The sequence below is a fragment of the Papaver somniferum genome, chromosome 8, assembly GCF_003573695.1.
Source record: "Papaver somniferum cultivar HN1 chromosome 8, ASM357369v1, whole genome shotgun sequence".
NCBI classification, from domain to species: Eukaryota; Viridiplantae; Streptophyta; class Magnoliopsida; order Ranunculales; family Papaveraceae; genus Papaver; species Papaver somniferum.
The window spans coordinates 36919751-36938429 of record NC_039365.1 but is presented as its reverse complement, the minus strand read 5'-3'; the positions used below and the strand labels follow the sequence as shown (position 1 = coordinate 36938429).

General features: G+C 35.1%; 1 protein-coding gene across 1 annotated transcript; it reads right to left on the bottom strand.

Annotated features, from left to right (window-relative positions):
• Window positions 1–4750: 4750 nt before the first annotated feature.
• On the bottom strand, window positions 4751–11798 carry LOC113301121 (12-oxophytodienoate reductase 2-like). The gene is made up of 5 exons (XM_026549887.1): window positions 11648–11798; window positions 10905–11045; window positions 10602–10732; window positions 5679–5840; window positions 4751–5475 (listed from the first exon to the last, which is right to left on the bottom strand). The coding sequence occupies exons 1-5, from the start codon at window positions 11704–11706 to the stop codon at window positions 4883–4885; spliced, it is 1086 nt and encodes a 361-aa protein (XP_026405672.1). The 5' UTR covers window positions 11707–11798; the 3' UTR covers window positions 4751–4882.
• Between the last annotated feature and the right edge of the window lie 6881 nt (window positions 11799–18679).

The following is an 18679-nucleotide window of genomic DNA, read 5'->3' as shown; positions in this document are numbered from 1 at the left end:
AAGAATTACCACATTTTCTTTGGCAAGTTAGCTTCCTCCGTCGCCCCAAGGGTTGGGTTTAGCTCATCATCATGGAAACACACTCAAAAGTTAATTTCATTGCTCAATAGGTGCTTACAAAGATGAGTAGAGTGAAAACAGCAATTTGTAACGCTTATAATTGTTGCAATTGTCACTGTTACAGAGAATGATACAAACTATTTGTCACTGACACTGTAGCTAAACGACAGTTCTGATGCGTCTTATGTTCTTCATGTTCTTCAGTGCACCATCAGAAAACAGTTTTCCTGCAACTTGATTTTCAGCTCTGTTGAAGCTCTAAACTATCCCCCAAACTCCTCATCATCTCTTCTGTTGCTCTTCAACAGTTTATATAGCCTCACGGCACCGAAATATCCCGTCACAACTCTATATAATTCTTCATTTACTCGGCAGTAAAGAATATCTCCTTATGAATATTTTCTTCTCTTCTCACGATGCCAAACAATGCTGAAACTTCCTTACTTAACTCCTTCACGTCTCTGCAGCGGCCAAGCACTTTCCAAACATGAGCAACACACGAATTAGAGTCCCACCATCACATGAAATTCATAGCAAATCCCGTGAAAAACTCTCCCACGAATGTGTTGCTCTGTTTGCTTCAATCCCACGATGCAGCCAACTCTAACTGAAACCATCAACCATACCATCCCCGTTTGGTCCAAACAGTCCCAAAGAAACCAAATCCAGTGCTCGAGTCTCATTCCAACGTAACCAAAATCTTAACAAAGTTTCCGTAGGAAGAAAACCCGGGAAAATGTTCAACCCTTATATCCACCGTTCTAGCCAATTCTGGTATAAACGACGACCATTACTATCTCTATTGGATCAAAATAGACAAACCCAATGAGTTTCAGCCCTTCAATTTCCCTAGAACGCGATCAAAACATCAACCCTAATTCTGCCTGCGTCTGCACTATCTCCCGTCAATTTAGAAATTTGAAATGAAGAAGAAGATGTGCCCTGATCCAAAACACGGGCGCCTTTAACAACAGGGGGTGCCTGGGGTTTCCTTATCCAAAATGAGGGTGCCTTTATTACTTTTCTCCGGGGGTTCAAATAGCACTTTTTGAGCAACTTTTTCCACACAAGTGTATTTCTCCGAAAACACCTACACAAATATAAAAACACCATAATAAGTAGAAAATCAAGCACTAACAATACAGAGAATGAGGACAATTCTGACACAAAAATGTGTCTATCAAATACCTCCAAACTTATTATTTGCTAGTCCTCGAGCAAAACTAATCTATAAAATAAAATCCTAACTCACTAGGTGGCCATAGTGACCGAGTTATAATCTCGGGAGGGTTTACCAGAGGTGTACCCATAAAAACCTTTACTCCAGACCCTAGTTATCTACACAGAACCTTGGAAGGCACTAAAGAATCTCCTTGGTTGGCATACTCTCATTGTCTACGGGAAGAAGTACCCTGATGCGAAATTCCAATTGTTGTACACGAGTTTGCACTCAGCATACTAAAATTCATATATAAGTGACAGAGCTTTACTTAGATAGTTTCTGGTCATCATAACCGGAGTCAACCAATCACATGAAAAGATTAAGAAGATGGATAAAGAGAAAAAATAGACGGTTTAAAGTGAACGGTGTTTCCCATATCTGTCTGAAGGCCTCTGCCAAGATGAACCTATCCTAATGGACTGAGATACCGGTATGACTAATATCAACACACTGGCATATACAAGGGGACCAGTGGTCGATAAACCTAACTCTAGGTCAACACAACTGGCATATACAAGGGCACCAGTGGTCGACTTTATTGGATTTATTCGGGTTGGTCTGATGGTCCGTCTTTTTTTTTTTTTTCGTATCTCAATCACTCTATTTCACCCTAGCAATGGTAACAACTTGAATCGTGTTCCCCACCAAATCACTTAAAAAATAAAAACATAAGGATTAGGATTCAACGAGATATGGCGAAACTACCATGTGTTTTTTTTTTTTAAATTCTAACACCTGAGCTCTGTGCTTTTATGAATAGACTCTTTATATGTTTCCATTTAATCAGATTGGTTCCTCAACTCCTACAACCAAGATGTTCCCATCCACTTAGATTGGTTAGTGCCAACCTTAATAAGCATCAATTTCTAGGCTTTGGAGTTTATTTATTGCAACTAAAAGCTAACAAAAAGTTTCTTCCCCACCCCCAAACTTAAATCTAACATTGTCCTCAATGTTCTAAAGATGAAATTAAAAGCATGAACAAAGAGAAACTGTTACCACTTGATGGATGGAAAAAGAAATAAGGAAGGATATTACCGTAAGCATGAGCGTGGGTGCCTCCTAGAAAATGCTAAATTTAAAGTCTTTAGCTGGACATCAAATACCTCAAAAAGTATTGTCACCTTCCAAAGTCATATACCAATAGCCGAAATAGTTGCGGGTCCTCAGAACCAAATAGAGCAAACACAAAAGAAAGACTACCATCTTGGATTAAAAAAATGAGCTGACGGAGCATAACTTGATCTAGGGCTTTCATCAAGGAAACTAAATTTATCTGGGGTGTCTCTTTGGGCTCTATATAAGTGTCTAGGAAAACAGGTTAAACTGAATGACATGTCTCTAAGAATTGGGTTTCTTCATGGACAATATTTGGAGGATCGGGTAGCAGAGTTTGAAGAAACTCAAGTAGTATCTTAGACGCACAAAGCTCGAGTCCCAAGTTAGGGACTTCAATTACGGATACATGACGATCACTAGAGTCATCATTACCCCCAAACTTAGGGTGAACAATATCCTCAAATGGACCAAAATCTATGGGATGGGTTCTAGGATCCATAAAGTCAGCACAGATACTAGCTTCTTTTGGGGATTGTTCATCTAAACGAACAACATCCTCATATAATGGATTATCAAAGAAAATCTCTAGCATAGGCTCATCAACTAATGTGTTCGCCATGGTTACATCCTCCGAAGCACTGAAAGGTTCATCAAATAATGGATTATCAAACATAGTGCAAGCTAAAGGATCATGAACTAGAGTGCTAATCATGTTCACCACTTCTAAATCATCTATCTCAGAAGACTTAATGACATTAAAGACATTTAGCTCAGTAGTCATATTACCAAAAGATATGTTCATAATTCCGGTTCTACAATTGATGACAGCATTAGATATGGCTAAGAATGGGCGACCTAAAATCACCGATATTTGAGAACTTGGGTCCTGAACAGGCTGGGTATCTAGAACAACAAAATCCACTGGGTATATGAACCTATTAACCTCAATAAGAACATCTTCTATGGCTCCACGAGGCACTTTGACAGACCTATCAGCTAATTGAAGTGTCATTTTGGTCGGTTTCAACTTACCAAGTCCTAGCTGGGTATACACATGGTATGGGAGTAAGTTAACACTAGCTCCTAAGTCAAGCAATGCCTTATCAACTACATGATTACCAATCACACAAGATATGGTGGGGCATCCAGGGTCCTTATACTTAGGGGGTGTTTGGTTCAGAAGAATTGAACTTACTTGACCAGTTAAAAAGGCTTTCTTATGGAAATTCAGCTTACGCTTTCGTGTACAAAGATCTTTAAGGAACTTGGCATAAGAGGGCATCTGCCTAATTTCTTCTAATAATGGAATGTTGATGTTCACCTGCTTAAATGTTTTTATTATCTCGTTGAAAGTCGACTCCTTCTTTGTTGGGGCTAACAAATATGGATATGGGGCTCTGGACTGAGTTCGCTGACTAGATTCACGCAAGTAGTTCGTCAACTCCAGCAGAAATTCTCGGGTTTGAGAACTTCGGCAGTTCACGGACTGAGTTCGCGGACTTGGCTCACGCCATTCTTCCGGTTCTCTTGATCAACAAAGTTCGCAAACTTTGGTTCAAGGAATAGGACTTATACATAAATGTGTTTCCAAAACAATGCTTATGTCCACCATTGGTTATGTAATCTAAACTCTCATTCCAATCATTGAAACATTCTTAGAGGACGTTATATAGTTGTTACACCATTTCTCGTCAAAGAAATTTTCAAAGTGATTGAAACATATCATGACTTTCGTCACAAGGTAAAGATAACTTGATCGAAGCGAAAAGCTTACCAACACATATTTCGAGATATAGATAGGCGAGGTATACTCGGCTCGAAATACCAAATGTGTATAATCCAAGTCTATATATATAGCATACGACTTCTTGTCTCAAAGAGTAGGAGATAGAGTAGATAGACTTTTGAGTGACAGATAAGTTCAAGTCTTCACATACCTTTTTGTCGAGAAGTTCCACCGGTTTCTTGAGTAGTTCTTCTACTTGTATGATGAGTCGCCATGAAGTCCTTGAGCTCAACTACACTTTCTATCCTAATCTCAGACTTAGCTATAATAGACTAGAAATCAAGACTTATAATTTTGATCACAAACATTGACAAACATGCTTCAGATAGCAACGCATGCGAGTTCGACCGAGCAATGCTCTAACAGCCAGTTTCTCTTTGTATATATAAAAAAGAAAATTCTGCTGTGGAAGCTGGGAATTGTGGTTCCCATATCCCAGATCTTGGGGAAGTATTTTGCGTTGCTATTTAAACAGAAGCTCCTAGAAGATAACATAGTCGTCCAGGGTGAAATTTAGAGTCCTGACTCCATGGACCATGGTGTGCCACTGAGATCATAAAAATATTGTACCATCCAACATAGGTGGACTCAAAGGACCCAGTTACAACATCAAACTAAATGAGGTACCATGCCAAATAGCAAAGTGCATTTTATATTAAAACCCCATTAAACACAAGATTTCAACAATCTCATCTCACGAAGTTATACACAAACAAGATCAAGTCAAAACAGAAAACAAAATAGCAGCAATTCTGCTAATTACCTTGATCTAAAGATGGGTAATCCGTGTACCCAACAATTGGGTCTGGTGTGTAAAAAGTATCACGATTATACTTGTTTAGAGGTGCATCAATGGCAAACCTTTTAGGCAAATCTGGGTTAGCCAAAAACAATCGCCCAAATGCAACGAGATCAGCATGACCCTCACCGATAACTTTGTTACCATCTACTTTCGTATAACCTCCTGCAGAAATGAAAGTTCCCTTAAAAACATTTCTCATGGTCAAACTATTGTAAGGGGTATCTTTCTGATCTTCTTCGGTAACCATCCTTGGCTCTACCACGTGGAGATATAAAATTCCAAATTTGTTTAGTGATTCTGCCATGAAAAGGCCTAAAGCTTCTGGGTTTGAATCTCCCGATTCCATATAATCTGCGAAAGGAGAAAGCCTTATCCCGACTTTATCTGCTCCAATTTCTTCGACAACGCCTTCAACAATTTCTAGAACAAATCGACATCGTTTCTCCAAAGTTCCACCATAATCGTCTGTTCTATCGTTTACAGTGTCCTTCATGAATTGATCGAGTAGGTAACCATGTGCTCCATGGATTTCAACTCCATCAAAACCTAAACATATATGAAAACATGACCATGTTTACGTTTAGTAACAATTTATTTAAAAGCTCAAATGTCTAGAAAGATGGTCACTACGTACATCCAATAAAAGGTGCAGAAGTAGTGTAACATTGAGGTAGCACATTCATAACAACTAAATGTACATATTATGGTATCGTATTTATCGCTCTAGGAAAAAGATGAAAGACAATTACCTGCTTCAATCGCGTTTCTTGCAGCGAGCCTAAAATCATCGATAACTTGTGTGATTTCATCAATGCTCAATCGATCAGGAGCTGACCAATCCACTCCATTTAGGCCTGGTGTACATCCTTTATCAGTGCAAGAAATCGGAGCTTTCCCTTTAGGTTGGTAGTCTAAATAAAAGAAGAAAAATGAATCAGTCCAAACCAACTAAAACTTTTTTTTGATTGGTCGAAGCGAAAATCATTGAAAAAAGAGTTATTTAATTAAGAAATGGTACCTCAACCCAATTAATAAAAAGCGGGAAAAAATGCATAATAAAGAGTTCCAAGCCAACAAATAACAAGCTCACAAATGCCGAAATAAAAATAGATTAAGAAAGAGGCGTTAAAATTTAAAAAAAGATAAATAATAATAATAATGTGGCACTGAAATTTAAAAGATCCTGGCTAAATTGGGACCTATGTCACTTAGTTGGGAATTATAGATTACTTCATCTACCTAATACACAATGATAAGGGGTGTCTAATATTTATGTAAACTACCAAAATTACCCTCAAAAAAATATTAATATTACTAAATTATCCCCATCAATCCTTAATAAACCTAACTAACAAAAATCAGTTTTCATTTATAACCTAAAAACCGATTCTTCATCTCTTCTACTCCCTCTTTTTTCATTTTCTTGAAACCAAAAATTGTTGATGATCGACGATTCAAAAGCGATTAATCGTTTTCTTTCTTCTATAAAATGTCGAAACCAACAAGAACTAAGTATGATACTAACAGGAATCATTCTAGTGACGACAATCCCGGACTTGTTGAAGCGATTCGAAATAAAACGAAGGAAGTACAAAAACAATCTGAAGCCTCTCGTATCGCACAAGAGGAGGAAATGGGTCGAATCAGGTACTTTTCTATCAACCCAATCCTCTAAATTAGGTTTTAGTAACATGCATTAGGTTAGAAATCGAGAATTTTGAAATCAAAAAATTTCAGTATTCACAGAATCTGGTTACGTTAATGTCGAAATAACCCGATGCTTGTTAGAAACGGATTATGTTCTTAAACTTATAAACCGATTGTTCTGCATGTGAAAAGGAATCGGTGAACGTTAATGTATAAATAGCCCGATTGTTGTAGCCAATATTCCTGGATCTTTATAGCCAATATTCCTGGATCTTTATTTTGTTGGAATCGGATTACATATGTCTTCACAAAAACCGATTGTGTAGATTAGAATCGGACTTTATATGTATATCAAGTAAACCGTTTTCTGGAATCGGTTTACATTAGCACTTAACAAAATCCGATTGTGACCCACCACCTCAAGCGGAGTAACCAACACATGAAGAATCTGATTCCAAAACACCTACTGAACAAGAAGGTGGTGATAGAGAAATTGAAGAAGAAAAAGCTGATGAGGAAGGTGGTGGCAAGGAAGGTGGTGAAGAAGAAAGTAATGAGAGTGAAAGTGATGAAGAAGAAGGTGAGGATGAAATTGATGGAGAAGAAGATGAGTATGAAAGTGATGAAATGACAGAGCGTTCCACAGATATCCTTTGGATGGTCCATCTCGAGCGGATGACGAGGCAATTACGGGTTACATACCGTGGTACATCAAAGTTTCGCATACTCGAGTGATACAAGTAGATGAGAGGCCCAAGATAGAGGACAAAGATATGGCTCTCAATTACATAGTGCGTATTCTTACTCAATTACGATTTTGTTAATGGTTTTAGCATTATATATTGAATGTTTTTTATATGAAATTGAAATAGAGAAGACGAGTCGGACACTTGATAACCCAGGCAAAGCTAGAAATCAGCGAAGGGAACAATGTGAAGGCCAATGAAAAGCTAATTGATGAATTGAATGGTCTCGAAGATGTAGAAGCTGGTGCAAAGTTTGGGGAGCAGGATGATGATGATAATGAGGAAGAGGAGGAGGAGGAGAGGGGGGGGGGGTAGGAGGAGGAGCCAAAGAAGAAGAGGAAGAGAGCCCCTCAAAAAAGATGACTGAAGGTGCATCGAGCAGCGCCCAACATGGTAAATGAGGACGCGGTGGACGTGGTCGTGGTGGGGATGTTCATGAATGAATGGTTATATTCATGTCTTTAAGGATGGATAATTATGGAGTCAAAACTTATGTCTTATCTTAAACTTATTGTCGAATTATGTTTGGTTACACTCCTAGTCTATGAATGACTTAATCTGGTTTCTAGTTTATGAATGACTTAATGTGTGTGGAAAAAATGGAGGATTCTAGCATTCTTTCTGTCAGAATCGGTTTACATATAACTATATGTAATCCGATTCTGACAGTTTCCCAAATGTTCTGTTTTAGAATCGGGTTTCATGTATAAATATTTAATCCGATTTCTAAGAAGAAAAGTTCTGTAACTTTTAGAATCGGTTTACATGTATAAATATGTAATCCGATTTTTATGAAGAAAAGTTTTGTAACTTTGAGAATCGGTTTACATGTGCATTATAAAAGCCCGATTTGTTAGAGGCAAACTTATATGATTTTGTAAGGACAAAATCGGTCTATGTGGTAATATATAAAATCTGATTGTTTGAATGGAATTCAAAAATAAATAGCCGATGAGACTTCATCTATATAAGGACAACCTCTTTGAGCCACTCTCACATCACACACTTAGCCTAGAAAATGGAATGTGAACCGTTTGAAGATTTGTGTCTGGTTAAATCCTTTGCTAATACGTTCCGCGAACGTCCGAATGAAATCTATTCAATGTTTTGGAAGAGAGTTAAAGAGTTCTTTAAGGGCGTACCGCGAATCCAATAACCGAAAATGGAGAAACTTGGCTTTTCGATTCAACTACATAAAAGGCGCAATGCGAGAGTACGTAATAGTTAGAAATATGGTGTACCACTATCATCCACGATCTCCTCTTAGGGAAAAAGTGAGTAATACGATCATTTTTATATCTATTTCAACTACACTAGTTCACATACTAACATATAAGAAATCATTGAATTTCAGCTGGAACGTTTCAACGGGCTATGGAGAATTTGTAATGGGGAAAGAAAGTTCATTCACCACAAAGAATACACGACGTTGTACCGACGTGCTCGGAGGTTCATTGACGAGCATTTGATGTGTCAAATTCTAGAATTCCCATACTGAGTCCTATATATATGTAGTGGGCTAATTTCCTAAACTATGTAATGAGTATATTGTTTCTGAAAGTAAGGAATAATCGGTTTACATGTGCATTACAAAAGACTGATTTTAGGAATCGGTTTATGTGGGTATTAATCAAACTCCGATTCTGGGTTTACATCTTCCCAAGCATAAAACTCAACCCAGAATCGGTTTACAAATGCACTAACATCAACCGATTCTGGACCGAGTAAAAAAAAAAAATTACAGGTTTTGATTATGCATTAATGAAAGTTAATCTCAGGATTAACTTGATTAAACACTTTTTAATTTTTCGAATTAGCACTAATTTAACAAGGGCATATCAGCCTTTAACATAAATAGTGGATAAGGGGTTTTTATGAATTATTTCTTAACGACCCTATTTTGTCATGTAGCTATAGGCCCCAATTAAGTGGCATATGCCCCAATTTAGCCGGGTAAAAGATCAACCAATTTAACAAGAGCCAATTAAGATAATTAATAGGGGAAAAGCCACTTTTACTGGAGAGAAAGCTGACTCGGTCCAGGTTATTTGACTTTTAGTCAACATTGGGTGGATCTCATAATAAGCTTTCCCATATCAATTTTTGGTTTTGGAGTTTGTTTAGATTCCTGTATTACCTTTCTTTTTGGAAACTTCGTTAAATGCTCTGTGCAAGGTTGCATTCAAACAGGACGTACGGGAGAATGACGTTGATTATCTGGATGATATATGTGCTGCAATGGAAACGGTACCTAAGAAACAAATCTTAATTATTCCTACGAATCAAGACCCGTGATTATTATATCTTAAAAGTAAGTTAATGCTATCAAAAACTAATACGAATCAACAATGCTATACTACTTCCAGGTAAATTTAATGGATATTCAAGGGAAGATCGGATCACCTGGACACTCCAAACCCAAGATAATATGGAAGAAAGTTTCATTGCAGACACAATTATGACCATATGATTGATCATAAAAAACAAAAATCAAGTTATTAAACTGTAGATAACTTAAATCGGAAAGAGACATATTAATGAAGTTGTAGATCTCAAAAATGAGGAGTTCTCTACTTATAAGCTGCAAAAGAGTTCAGATGGCCTAAAACGCGGGGGGGGGGGGGGGGGGGACTGCAAGTACACTCCAAGTACTGAAATTATATGTGATCCAACAAGGCTACAGGCACTGATGCAATTCTACAGTAATACTCTATAGTACTAAGCTTATCTCAGTTCAACCTAAGAAAGCACTATCATTCTTGAAATATCAAATTATGTTATCAAAATGGAAGATATCATAGTTTTCTTCCATTTTAGCACTTCACACTCGGATCAAATTAATGATCTAAGCATTCTGATATTATCTAAGGTTTGTTAGTACGTAAATAAGAGATTAGGGTTAAATAGGATGTGTACGAAAGATTAATCCCGGAAGATAGGAAACTAAAATACAAAAATCATTTTTTGATAGGGGGAAGCTTATTTTAAATCCACCCAATGATGACCCGGAGTCAATTAACTTAGACTAAAATCAGCTTTCCCTTTAATAAAAGTGGCTTTTCCCCTATTAATTATTCCAATTGAGGACTTCAATAATACATCTAAATAGCGTTTTTTTTCCATCTATTGTATTACGAGCTTCCTACAATCCGTAATAATTTGCCAAATTAATTAGTGTTCATTCCAAGCTAGATTGCGATTTAAGGAAAAGTAAATTCTCTTTTCTACATTGGGATTTTATATGCAATTTTTGTTTGGGGGAAATATAAAAAGAAATACCATAAGTGGAAACTCTGCCTGCATGCCAAATCTGGCAAAAGAAGATGCCACCCTTGTCATGAACAGCTTGTACAATTGGTTTCCATGCTTCCACGTGTTTTTTGGTCCAAATTCCCGGTGTTTCTGGATACCTAACCAAATTAAAGTTAAACTTAAATTTAGTACAGTATTGTGAAACTTGGTTTGAGGGAAATTGTTTGTATAAAAAAAAACTATCTATGGAGTATGGAATATGTGGATGATGAGTTTGAACGAAAAATCCCTGAAATAGAACATTGTTTGAATGCTGAAAAAAATTTGTACCCTTGAGCTGTTTCAGATACTCCAGCAGCTTCAGAGATGAGAAGGCCTCCGTCAGTGGTCCGCTGCGAGTAATATAAGACTGCATGTGGTTGAGGTATGTTTCCATACGACCTACATCTTGTTAGAGGTGCTAAAACAACCCTAACAATTCCAAAACAAATGAGTAATAATTTCACCACCCTCGTAATCATGATTCATGATAAAACAATTCAAAGGGTTCAAAACAAATCACTGCAGACAATATTTGTGCAGGATTACTAGGGCAGACGACGAGCTAGACGGATCGTTGCACCATTAAATGGGTGATGCTACACGCACCGCTAAAGTGTCCCGCAGTTTCTCCCGCGAGGGTATCTGACGAACGAAATAAAAGGCCCTCAACATTGGGATATGCAGCGGTGCAAGTGGGTCCCCTGATTTATCTCAGCCTGGAGATTTTGCGGGATAAAAGATGCGGTACGTTTAGCATTTCCGCCATTAAATCGTGGGGTCCACAAAAGTTTTATTCAATATAGTTCCTGTATAGCGTAAACTAAAAATAATTTTCCTTAATCTAAACCATTTCGATTTATAACGACAATCATGAACGCAAAGGGAAAAAGAGAATGATAACAATAATAAGTATTTTCTTTCTTTGTAAGAATCGTATGAACTTGTACGTTTATTCACATAATTACTCGCTGTAAATTTCAATCAAAAACCTCAACTTGAGACTTCCATACCCTTACTTACAGTACACAGACCTGTGAGAGAGTTGATAATTGCCCATTTTGTAAGACGTGAGTAGTGGTGTTCTCTCCATTTTCTTTTAACTTGCTCACAGAACCTTCCTTCTTTCTCTTTCTCTTTCTTTTCTCCTTCTTTGATTTTTGTTCTCTGCTTCTTCTCTCTCTATCTTTGCATCCATCCAATTATAGACTATGAGATGAAGGGAGACAATGAATCGGCATCAATCGTACACACTTCTCACTCACACCACAAACTGATAACATTGGTCTCTGTCTTTATAAAGTCACGTTATTGATGTTTTTCTTTTTTAAGCATACTCTTAGAGTGTTGAGATAGGGAAGAAAGTATATATATTCTCAAAGGGAGGGAAGACTTTTGTTGACAGAAATTAACCACTGTAGAAATGCTACAAGTCGGACATTGTTCATTTTTGATTTTACAAATTTCAAGTTTATCAGGCTTAGTTTTGATTTGGAATTGCTATGAGTTCTGTAAAGGCGATTTTCTGTTGTGCACAGGGGCGGAACTACCTTGTGACTAGGGCTAGCTTAAGCCAGCCCTAACAAGAGAAAAAGTCATTTTTTTCAAAGCCTTTTTTAAGTTGGGCCACAATTGGTCTATGAGTTTTATTCTTAAGCAAGCCCTGAAAAAAGCTCCAGCCATCCCTATATCCAATGTCTAGTTCCGCCACTGGTTGTGCATTATTGTGTGGTGTAAAAAGAGCAGTTGAGCGTTTGGTAATACAAACTAAAAGTTAAAGCTGATTAAATTACGTTTGGTAAAATATCAGGTCCAATTGTTGTAATAAAGGAATCATAATAAATGATAAACATAAACGTTTCTTTTGAAATATTTTTAATATAAAATAATTGGGTTAGATAAAAATTAATTTTTTAAATATACATATATATACACTAAATTTTAATTATTTGTTATAAATTTTTTATTATTGGATAAACAGTATTATTACAAGAAACTAGTTGGAAGATTAAAGCTAAGCTCCAACATCGTACTACTACACTAGTTGAACTTGAACATGTTGTCATGCTAGCCTACCAGCAAGCCTCATGAGGAACCAGCCAAGGGAGCCCAAACGGATAGGGGGCTGATTATGTCGTAAGGGGATCAAGCTAACTCTACCTTCCATGTCAAATTCTGCAATATTGCGCCATCGGGACTCGAACCTGGGACCTCCTGAAGCACATGAAACATTTGAGGAACAAGGATGACCAACTGAGCTAGCTACCCGTTTGTTTATGATAAAAAATTACTATTTTCCTCGACCACTTTTAATTATAAGTTTAATTTCCAAAGACGAAATCAAACTATAATTGAATAATTATAAATTTGCTCCTATTTTATTATATGTTAGAGAAATTTTCATTGAAATGGTTTATAAAATAGATGAAAAAATTTGAGTGTGTACAAATTTAAGAGTAAACTTTATCTCCCTTGTAAAGCATAGTTTGGACAACTTGGCCTAGATAAAGAGCGGCTAGGATTCGTTTTTAGCAAAGTTAAATCCATGGCTCTGGTTGTTCACATCATTATTGGATCATTAATTTCTCATAATAAATACTTTATTAATCTCTTATCATAAATGTCTTATAATTATTTTAATAAATATACTTTCATTAGATAAATAATAAATTTGTTAATAAAGAATCATAATAAATTTTAAAATTCTTTTCAAACCCATTACATTTTTCTAAATATATTTTTATTAAATAGTCTTATAATTATCTTAATAAATATACTTTATAATTATATAAATAATAAAAATAATTAATAAATAATCATAATAACTTTCAAAATTCTTTTCAACTCATTACATTTTTATAAACATATTTTTATTAAATAAATAATAAATTTATTAATAATCACATACATAGAAATTATGGATGACCCAGGTGGTGTTTGAGATTAGAGATGCATGGAGCCGGTGACGATAGTGATGGTGGTGGAAAAGATAGTGGTAATTAGTGATTTTGGTGGTGGGTTGCCATCTGAAATGGCTCATATTTAGAAAATCAATGTCGTAGACTGTCTGAGAGTTTTCAAGAATTGGAGATATAACTTTTCTGAGTCGAACGGATTTCCATCTGAAATGTCTCAACGTTTTATGATATAGTGGCTTAGATAAATGAATTAGTATTTATTTGCGTTATTCAAATATAAGAAAATACGATGTAATATGTACTGTAGAGTTCATTCAGAGTTTTAATCTTTTTGGACCATTTTAGAATGGGACAAAATAAACAAGGATTCTGAGCTTATGGGACACAATTATTTATAGGAAGAATGAGTTTGAGTGATGTAATTTTTTTTTATTCTACATAGTTCGATGTTTTGGTTTTGCGCGGTCACTAAAATAAGCGAGATGTAGAAGGGAAATACCATTTCAAATGATCGATAATATGTTTTTGTCTTTACAAACTATAAAACATATCAATATCGTTGGTTTTGTTGTGAAAGAGGGAAAGAATAAACATTATTTCGGAGAATGTCAAAATATCAAACATAATGGAAAGGAATCATATATGAGTACGTGATAAAAGATTTGTGGGCTGAAGAGTAAAAATATATATATTGGTTTTGTCTTTATTTTTATAATGATAAGGAGAGTAAACTAGATAATTAACAAATATTAAATTTAATATCCAGATAAAAATTATGCCCATGCCGTTTCAGCACGGGTTAAGCGCTAGATAAATCTACACTGAACTAAAGGTGATGTAATTAATGGCCAAAATTTGTTTAGGAAGAAGATAAATCCACGGTCTTGGTTTTCTCAACCAAACTATTATAAATGTTTTATTAATTAGTATCCCATTAGTTTCTCATAATAAATTATTGATTAATTTTTCATCATAAATGTCCCCTTAATTGATCTAATAAATACATATTTTATATTAGTGAATAATAATTTTATTAAAAATTATATTAATAAATATTAATAGTAGTATTGGATGAAGTAGTGGGTACGTGGTAGAGATATTAAAGATACAAAAATATTATGGTGGGTGTTGGTGAATAATAGTGAACAATAATATTTTTGTGTCTTTACAAACGCACAACGTTATATTGTGAAAGATACAGTTAGCTATTTTTTCGCACAATTGGTAAGGAAAAAAAAATAAATATTTCGTGGATGATACCAGATCTTATAAGGCAATATCATCATATACCGCTGGATCACCCAAATAATACCCGATCAGACAAATCATGACTTTTAGTGTTAAATAAAATTGATTACAATATAAAAGAGAATTTGATAAAAACAAACCAACGGAATAAAAAAAAATGGAATAAATTATTTGACGACTTAAGTTTGTTCAATATAAGCACGTCCAGTGGGGTGGAAGCAACGGTGATGTGGGGGAAAGAAGTGGTATCAAGTGATATTTTGGATGTGGTGGGTGTTGGTGAAAGTAATATATTTTGTCAATAATTTTTTGCCACAAATTTGTTAACTTTATAAATAATATAAAATGTGGTTGATCGTCTTAATGATAATATAAACTCGGTAAAAATACATGACAATTAAAATAATAACTTCAAACGAACGGTAAGAATCAAAATCAGTGCACAAAAAATTAACTTATTACTAAGTCGCACGGTTATGACACGAGTTATATCATAGCTAGGTGATATTTTTTTCATGTTTCTTTGTTCTGTATTATAAAACAAAGTTTAACTAAGTTATTTAACATAAAGAGAGATCTTGATTTGCCCTCCCGATTGATAAATCCACGTTTGTGTTCGATCCCATGAATACATGCTTTAATTGGGAAATAATGCATTACATATTCTCTTTTTCCCATCCCAAAAATCAAAAGCAAAGTGGAGAAATTTGATAGACTAAAAATAACAAACCTACATTCCCGTAAAACTAAACAACTGATTCTCTTACTCACATCCGGAAGGAGGAGCGGACTTAAAAACTTTAGTTCCCCACTTTTTAGCAAACTTAAATCAGAAATAAATTTGGGAATTAGAGATAGACTAAAGATACAAAAGAAATTAAATCCACGAACATGCTTTCGCTCAACCTTATTTCCTTGATGATTTGGTATCATCCTCGAAACCTTTGGTGCCTTAATTTATCAATTTTTTTTAGTATCATCCTCAAGATTTGTTTAGGGAGAAGATAAATCAATGGTTATTTAAGTAAGTGTTTATAAGTGACGTCTATGATTGAAAGTTAGAAATTCATATCTAACGGTCTTAATCTGTGCACATCATTATTATCTTATTAATTTTTTATAATAAATATTTTATTAATCTCTCATGAGAAATGTCTTATTAATTATCTAATTGAATATATACTCCCACTCAATAGATAACAACTATGTTAATAATTACATCAATAGATATTATGGGTAATCAGGATGATATTTGTGAGTGGTGGTGCATAAAGCCCGTGGCGGCAATGTTGCTGGTGAAAAAGGTAGTCGTAATGGGTGGTTCTGGTGGTGGTATAACAATTAATCAATATAGTAGTGTGCAATGTTTATTCGATGTCGTTATGACACAAATAACATTATATTTTACAAGTTGTGTTTGATTTTTTAGGTGCTAAAATAAGCTCGGTCAAATACAAAAGAAAAAATAATAATCAAAATGTATGAAGAACAATTGTCACTTTAAATAGTAACAACAAATGAATAACACCGGTTAAAATAATTTTTTTCACTTATTTTCGTGGTCGTGCCGTTACGGCACGGGCCAAGTTCTAGTAATTATATAAAATAAAATAAGGATAGAAAGGGGAAATAAGATTTGAAATTACGACGGGATCATAGTTTTTTCTTTTAAAACCCCCTCTCCTATCTTTTAAAAGTTGGGAAATTTTCAAAGTGCTTTGCATAAAAAGTATTTTGCAAAAACTTTACCAAACACTAGGATGATTCTTTTTGTTGTTGTCATAAGTATGTTTTAAAAGTGTTTTTGGAAAAATAAATAAATATAAATATATATATATATATATATATATATATCAAACTCAGCCTTAATATGTAATGACATTTTTTTTCAGTTTATTCAACCTGGCGTCATTAGGGGCGACACAAAAAGACAAAATAGGTTAAAAATACTTATATGTCCCTTAATAATCGGTAGTTGAGAAGAAAAAAATTTAACTACCGATTGTGATTATGTTCTTTTCTTCCTAGCTTTGGTTTGAAATAATTAAATTTGGGGCTACTACCACAGTAGGCAGATAACGAACATCACAAAACTACCGATTGTCAATCGGTGGGCATTAAACATCATGAAACTACCGATTGTCAATTAGTAGGAAATAAACATCATGAAACTACCAATTGTGAAAATAGAGAAATCCAAAATTCCATTGGTTTTTGAAAAATTTGAATTTGGGGCTACTACCATAATCGGTAGATAATGAACATAATGTGACTACAGATTGTACAATCGGTAGGCAATAAACATCATGAAACTATCGATTGTGAAAATAGAGGAATCCAAAATTCCCATTGGTTTTTGAAAATTTTGAATTTGGGGATACTACCACAATCATGAAACTACCGATTCTGGTTGTTCTCAATCATGTGAAAAAGGAATCGTCTCTATATAACAAATTTCTCCCGAATGTAGACTTAACTACCATTATGGAGGGCATATTTTCCATGTCGAAAAATTTGAGATAAGGGGTGGCTTTGTTTTAGGTTTGGGTGACCTTTTTTGTATTTTTGTGTCGCCCCTAATTCTTTTGGAGTCTCCCCTAAAAATGCCAGGTTATTCAAATCAAAATCATGAGTACATCAAAGTACAAGATAACCAAAATCCTATTGCAAATGAATATATCATTGACAAGTAAATCGCGAAGAGAAGGAGCCATAAACCGCAAGATATCCAATAATCAGCTTATGAGAATTAAATCTATTATTAAAGATCTTGAAAACGGGTACAACATCCGGACTAGTTTTTATCAAGAAAGAAATCTAAAGATAAATATGTGCATGACATATGGACAACAATACTAGGTATTTTCATTCTCTAGCTAATAAAAGGATGTAGATGAACAACATCAACACTCTCAGTGATAGTGCTGGAAACTAGTATAAGAATGGAGAAAATATCAGCAATCTGCTAACTACTCATTTTAACTCTATTGGATATACTAGTAACCCTGTTTTTCCTGAAGATGTTTTTAATAACATTCTTTCTATTATTACAGATGATGATAATTCTGGTTTGATTGATACTCCTATTAATAATGAAATTGTTAGTGTTGTTACATTTATGCCAGCTTGGAGTTCACGTGGTCCTTATGATTTCCAAGCTGGATTTTATCAATCGCAATGGAAAATTATAGGTAAAGATGTTATCGACGTTGTTCAGAAATTTTTTGAATGCGAGTTTATGCCTAGATGCTTAAATAAAACTTACATTTTCCATGTTCCTAAAGTGAAAGATCCTAAAATACCTACTAGGCCCATAGGATTTTGCAATGTTTCTTACAAGAATATTTATAAAATCGTAGATAATAGGATCAGGCCTTTCCTTAAGAAGTTAATGTCACGTTATCAAGTTTCTTTTGTACTTGGTAGGGATATCCATAATAGCATCATAGTTACTCATGAGTTTATTCATACCATGAAACAAAAAGAAGGTTTTAGAGGTATTATGACCCTCCACTACAAAAATGCTGATTTTTAGCCACGACCTTCTTGCCACGGATTCACATTAGTCGTGGCTATTGATGAGATGTTGCCACGGCTTAGGCTGGGGCGTGGAAGTATATCGCTCATTTTCCACGACTTATAGAGCATTTGCTACGGGCTGGCAATAGACCCATATTTGTATGTATGAATGTATTTATCGCATTTTAGTCACGGCATAGTAGGCCGTGGTAACTGGTGGGCTTTTGCTATGACGAATCGTGGCTATGTTAGGCTGTTAGCAAGGAACTACCCATAACATAAGTAAGCACCAAATTTCCCGCAGATCGAGAATTTGGCCCACGATCTTAATTGGAAAAACCGAATTACCGAAGTAGTTCAAAGTAAACCTGCCACTTCTCC

Excerpts from the sequence above, each read along its gene's own strand:
- LOC113301121 (XM_026549887.1), bottom strand. The coding sequence starts at position 11,706 with ATGGAGAGAACACCACTACTCACGTCTTACAAAATGGGCAATTATCAA. Across the intron at positions 10,733-10,904 it reads GTATCTGAAACAGCTCAAGG|GTATCCAGAAACACCGGGAA; the intron begins GTACAAATTTTT and ends TAATTTGGTTAG. Across the intron at positions 5,476-5,678 it reads AAGAAACGCGATTGAAGCAG|GTTTTGATGGAGTTGAAATC; the intron begins GTAATTGTCTTT and ends ATATATGTTTAG.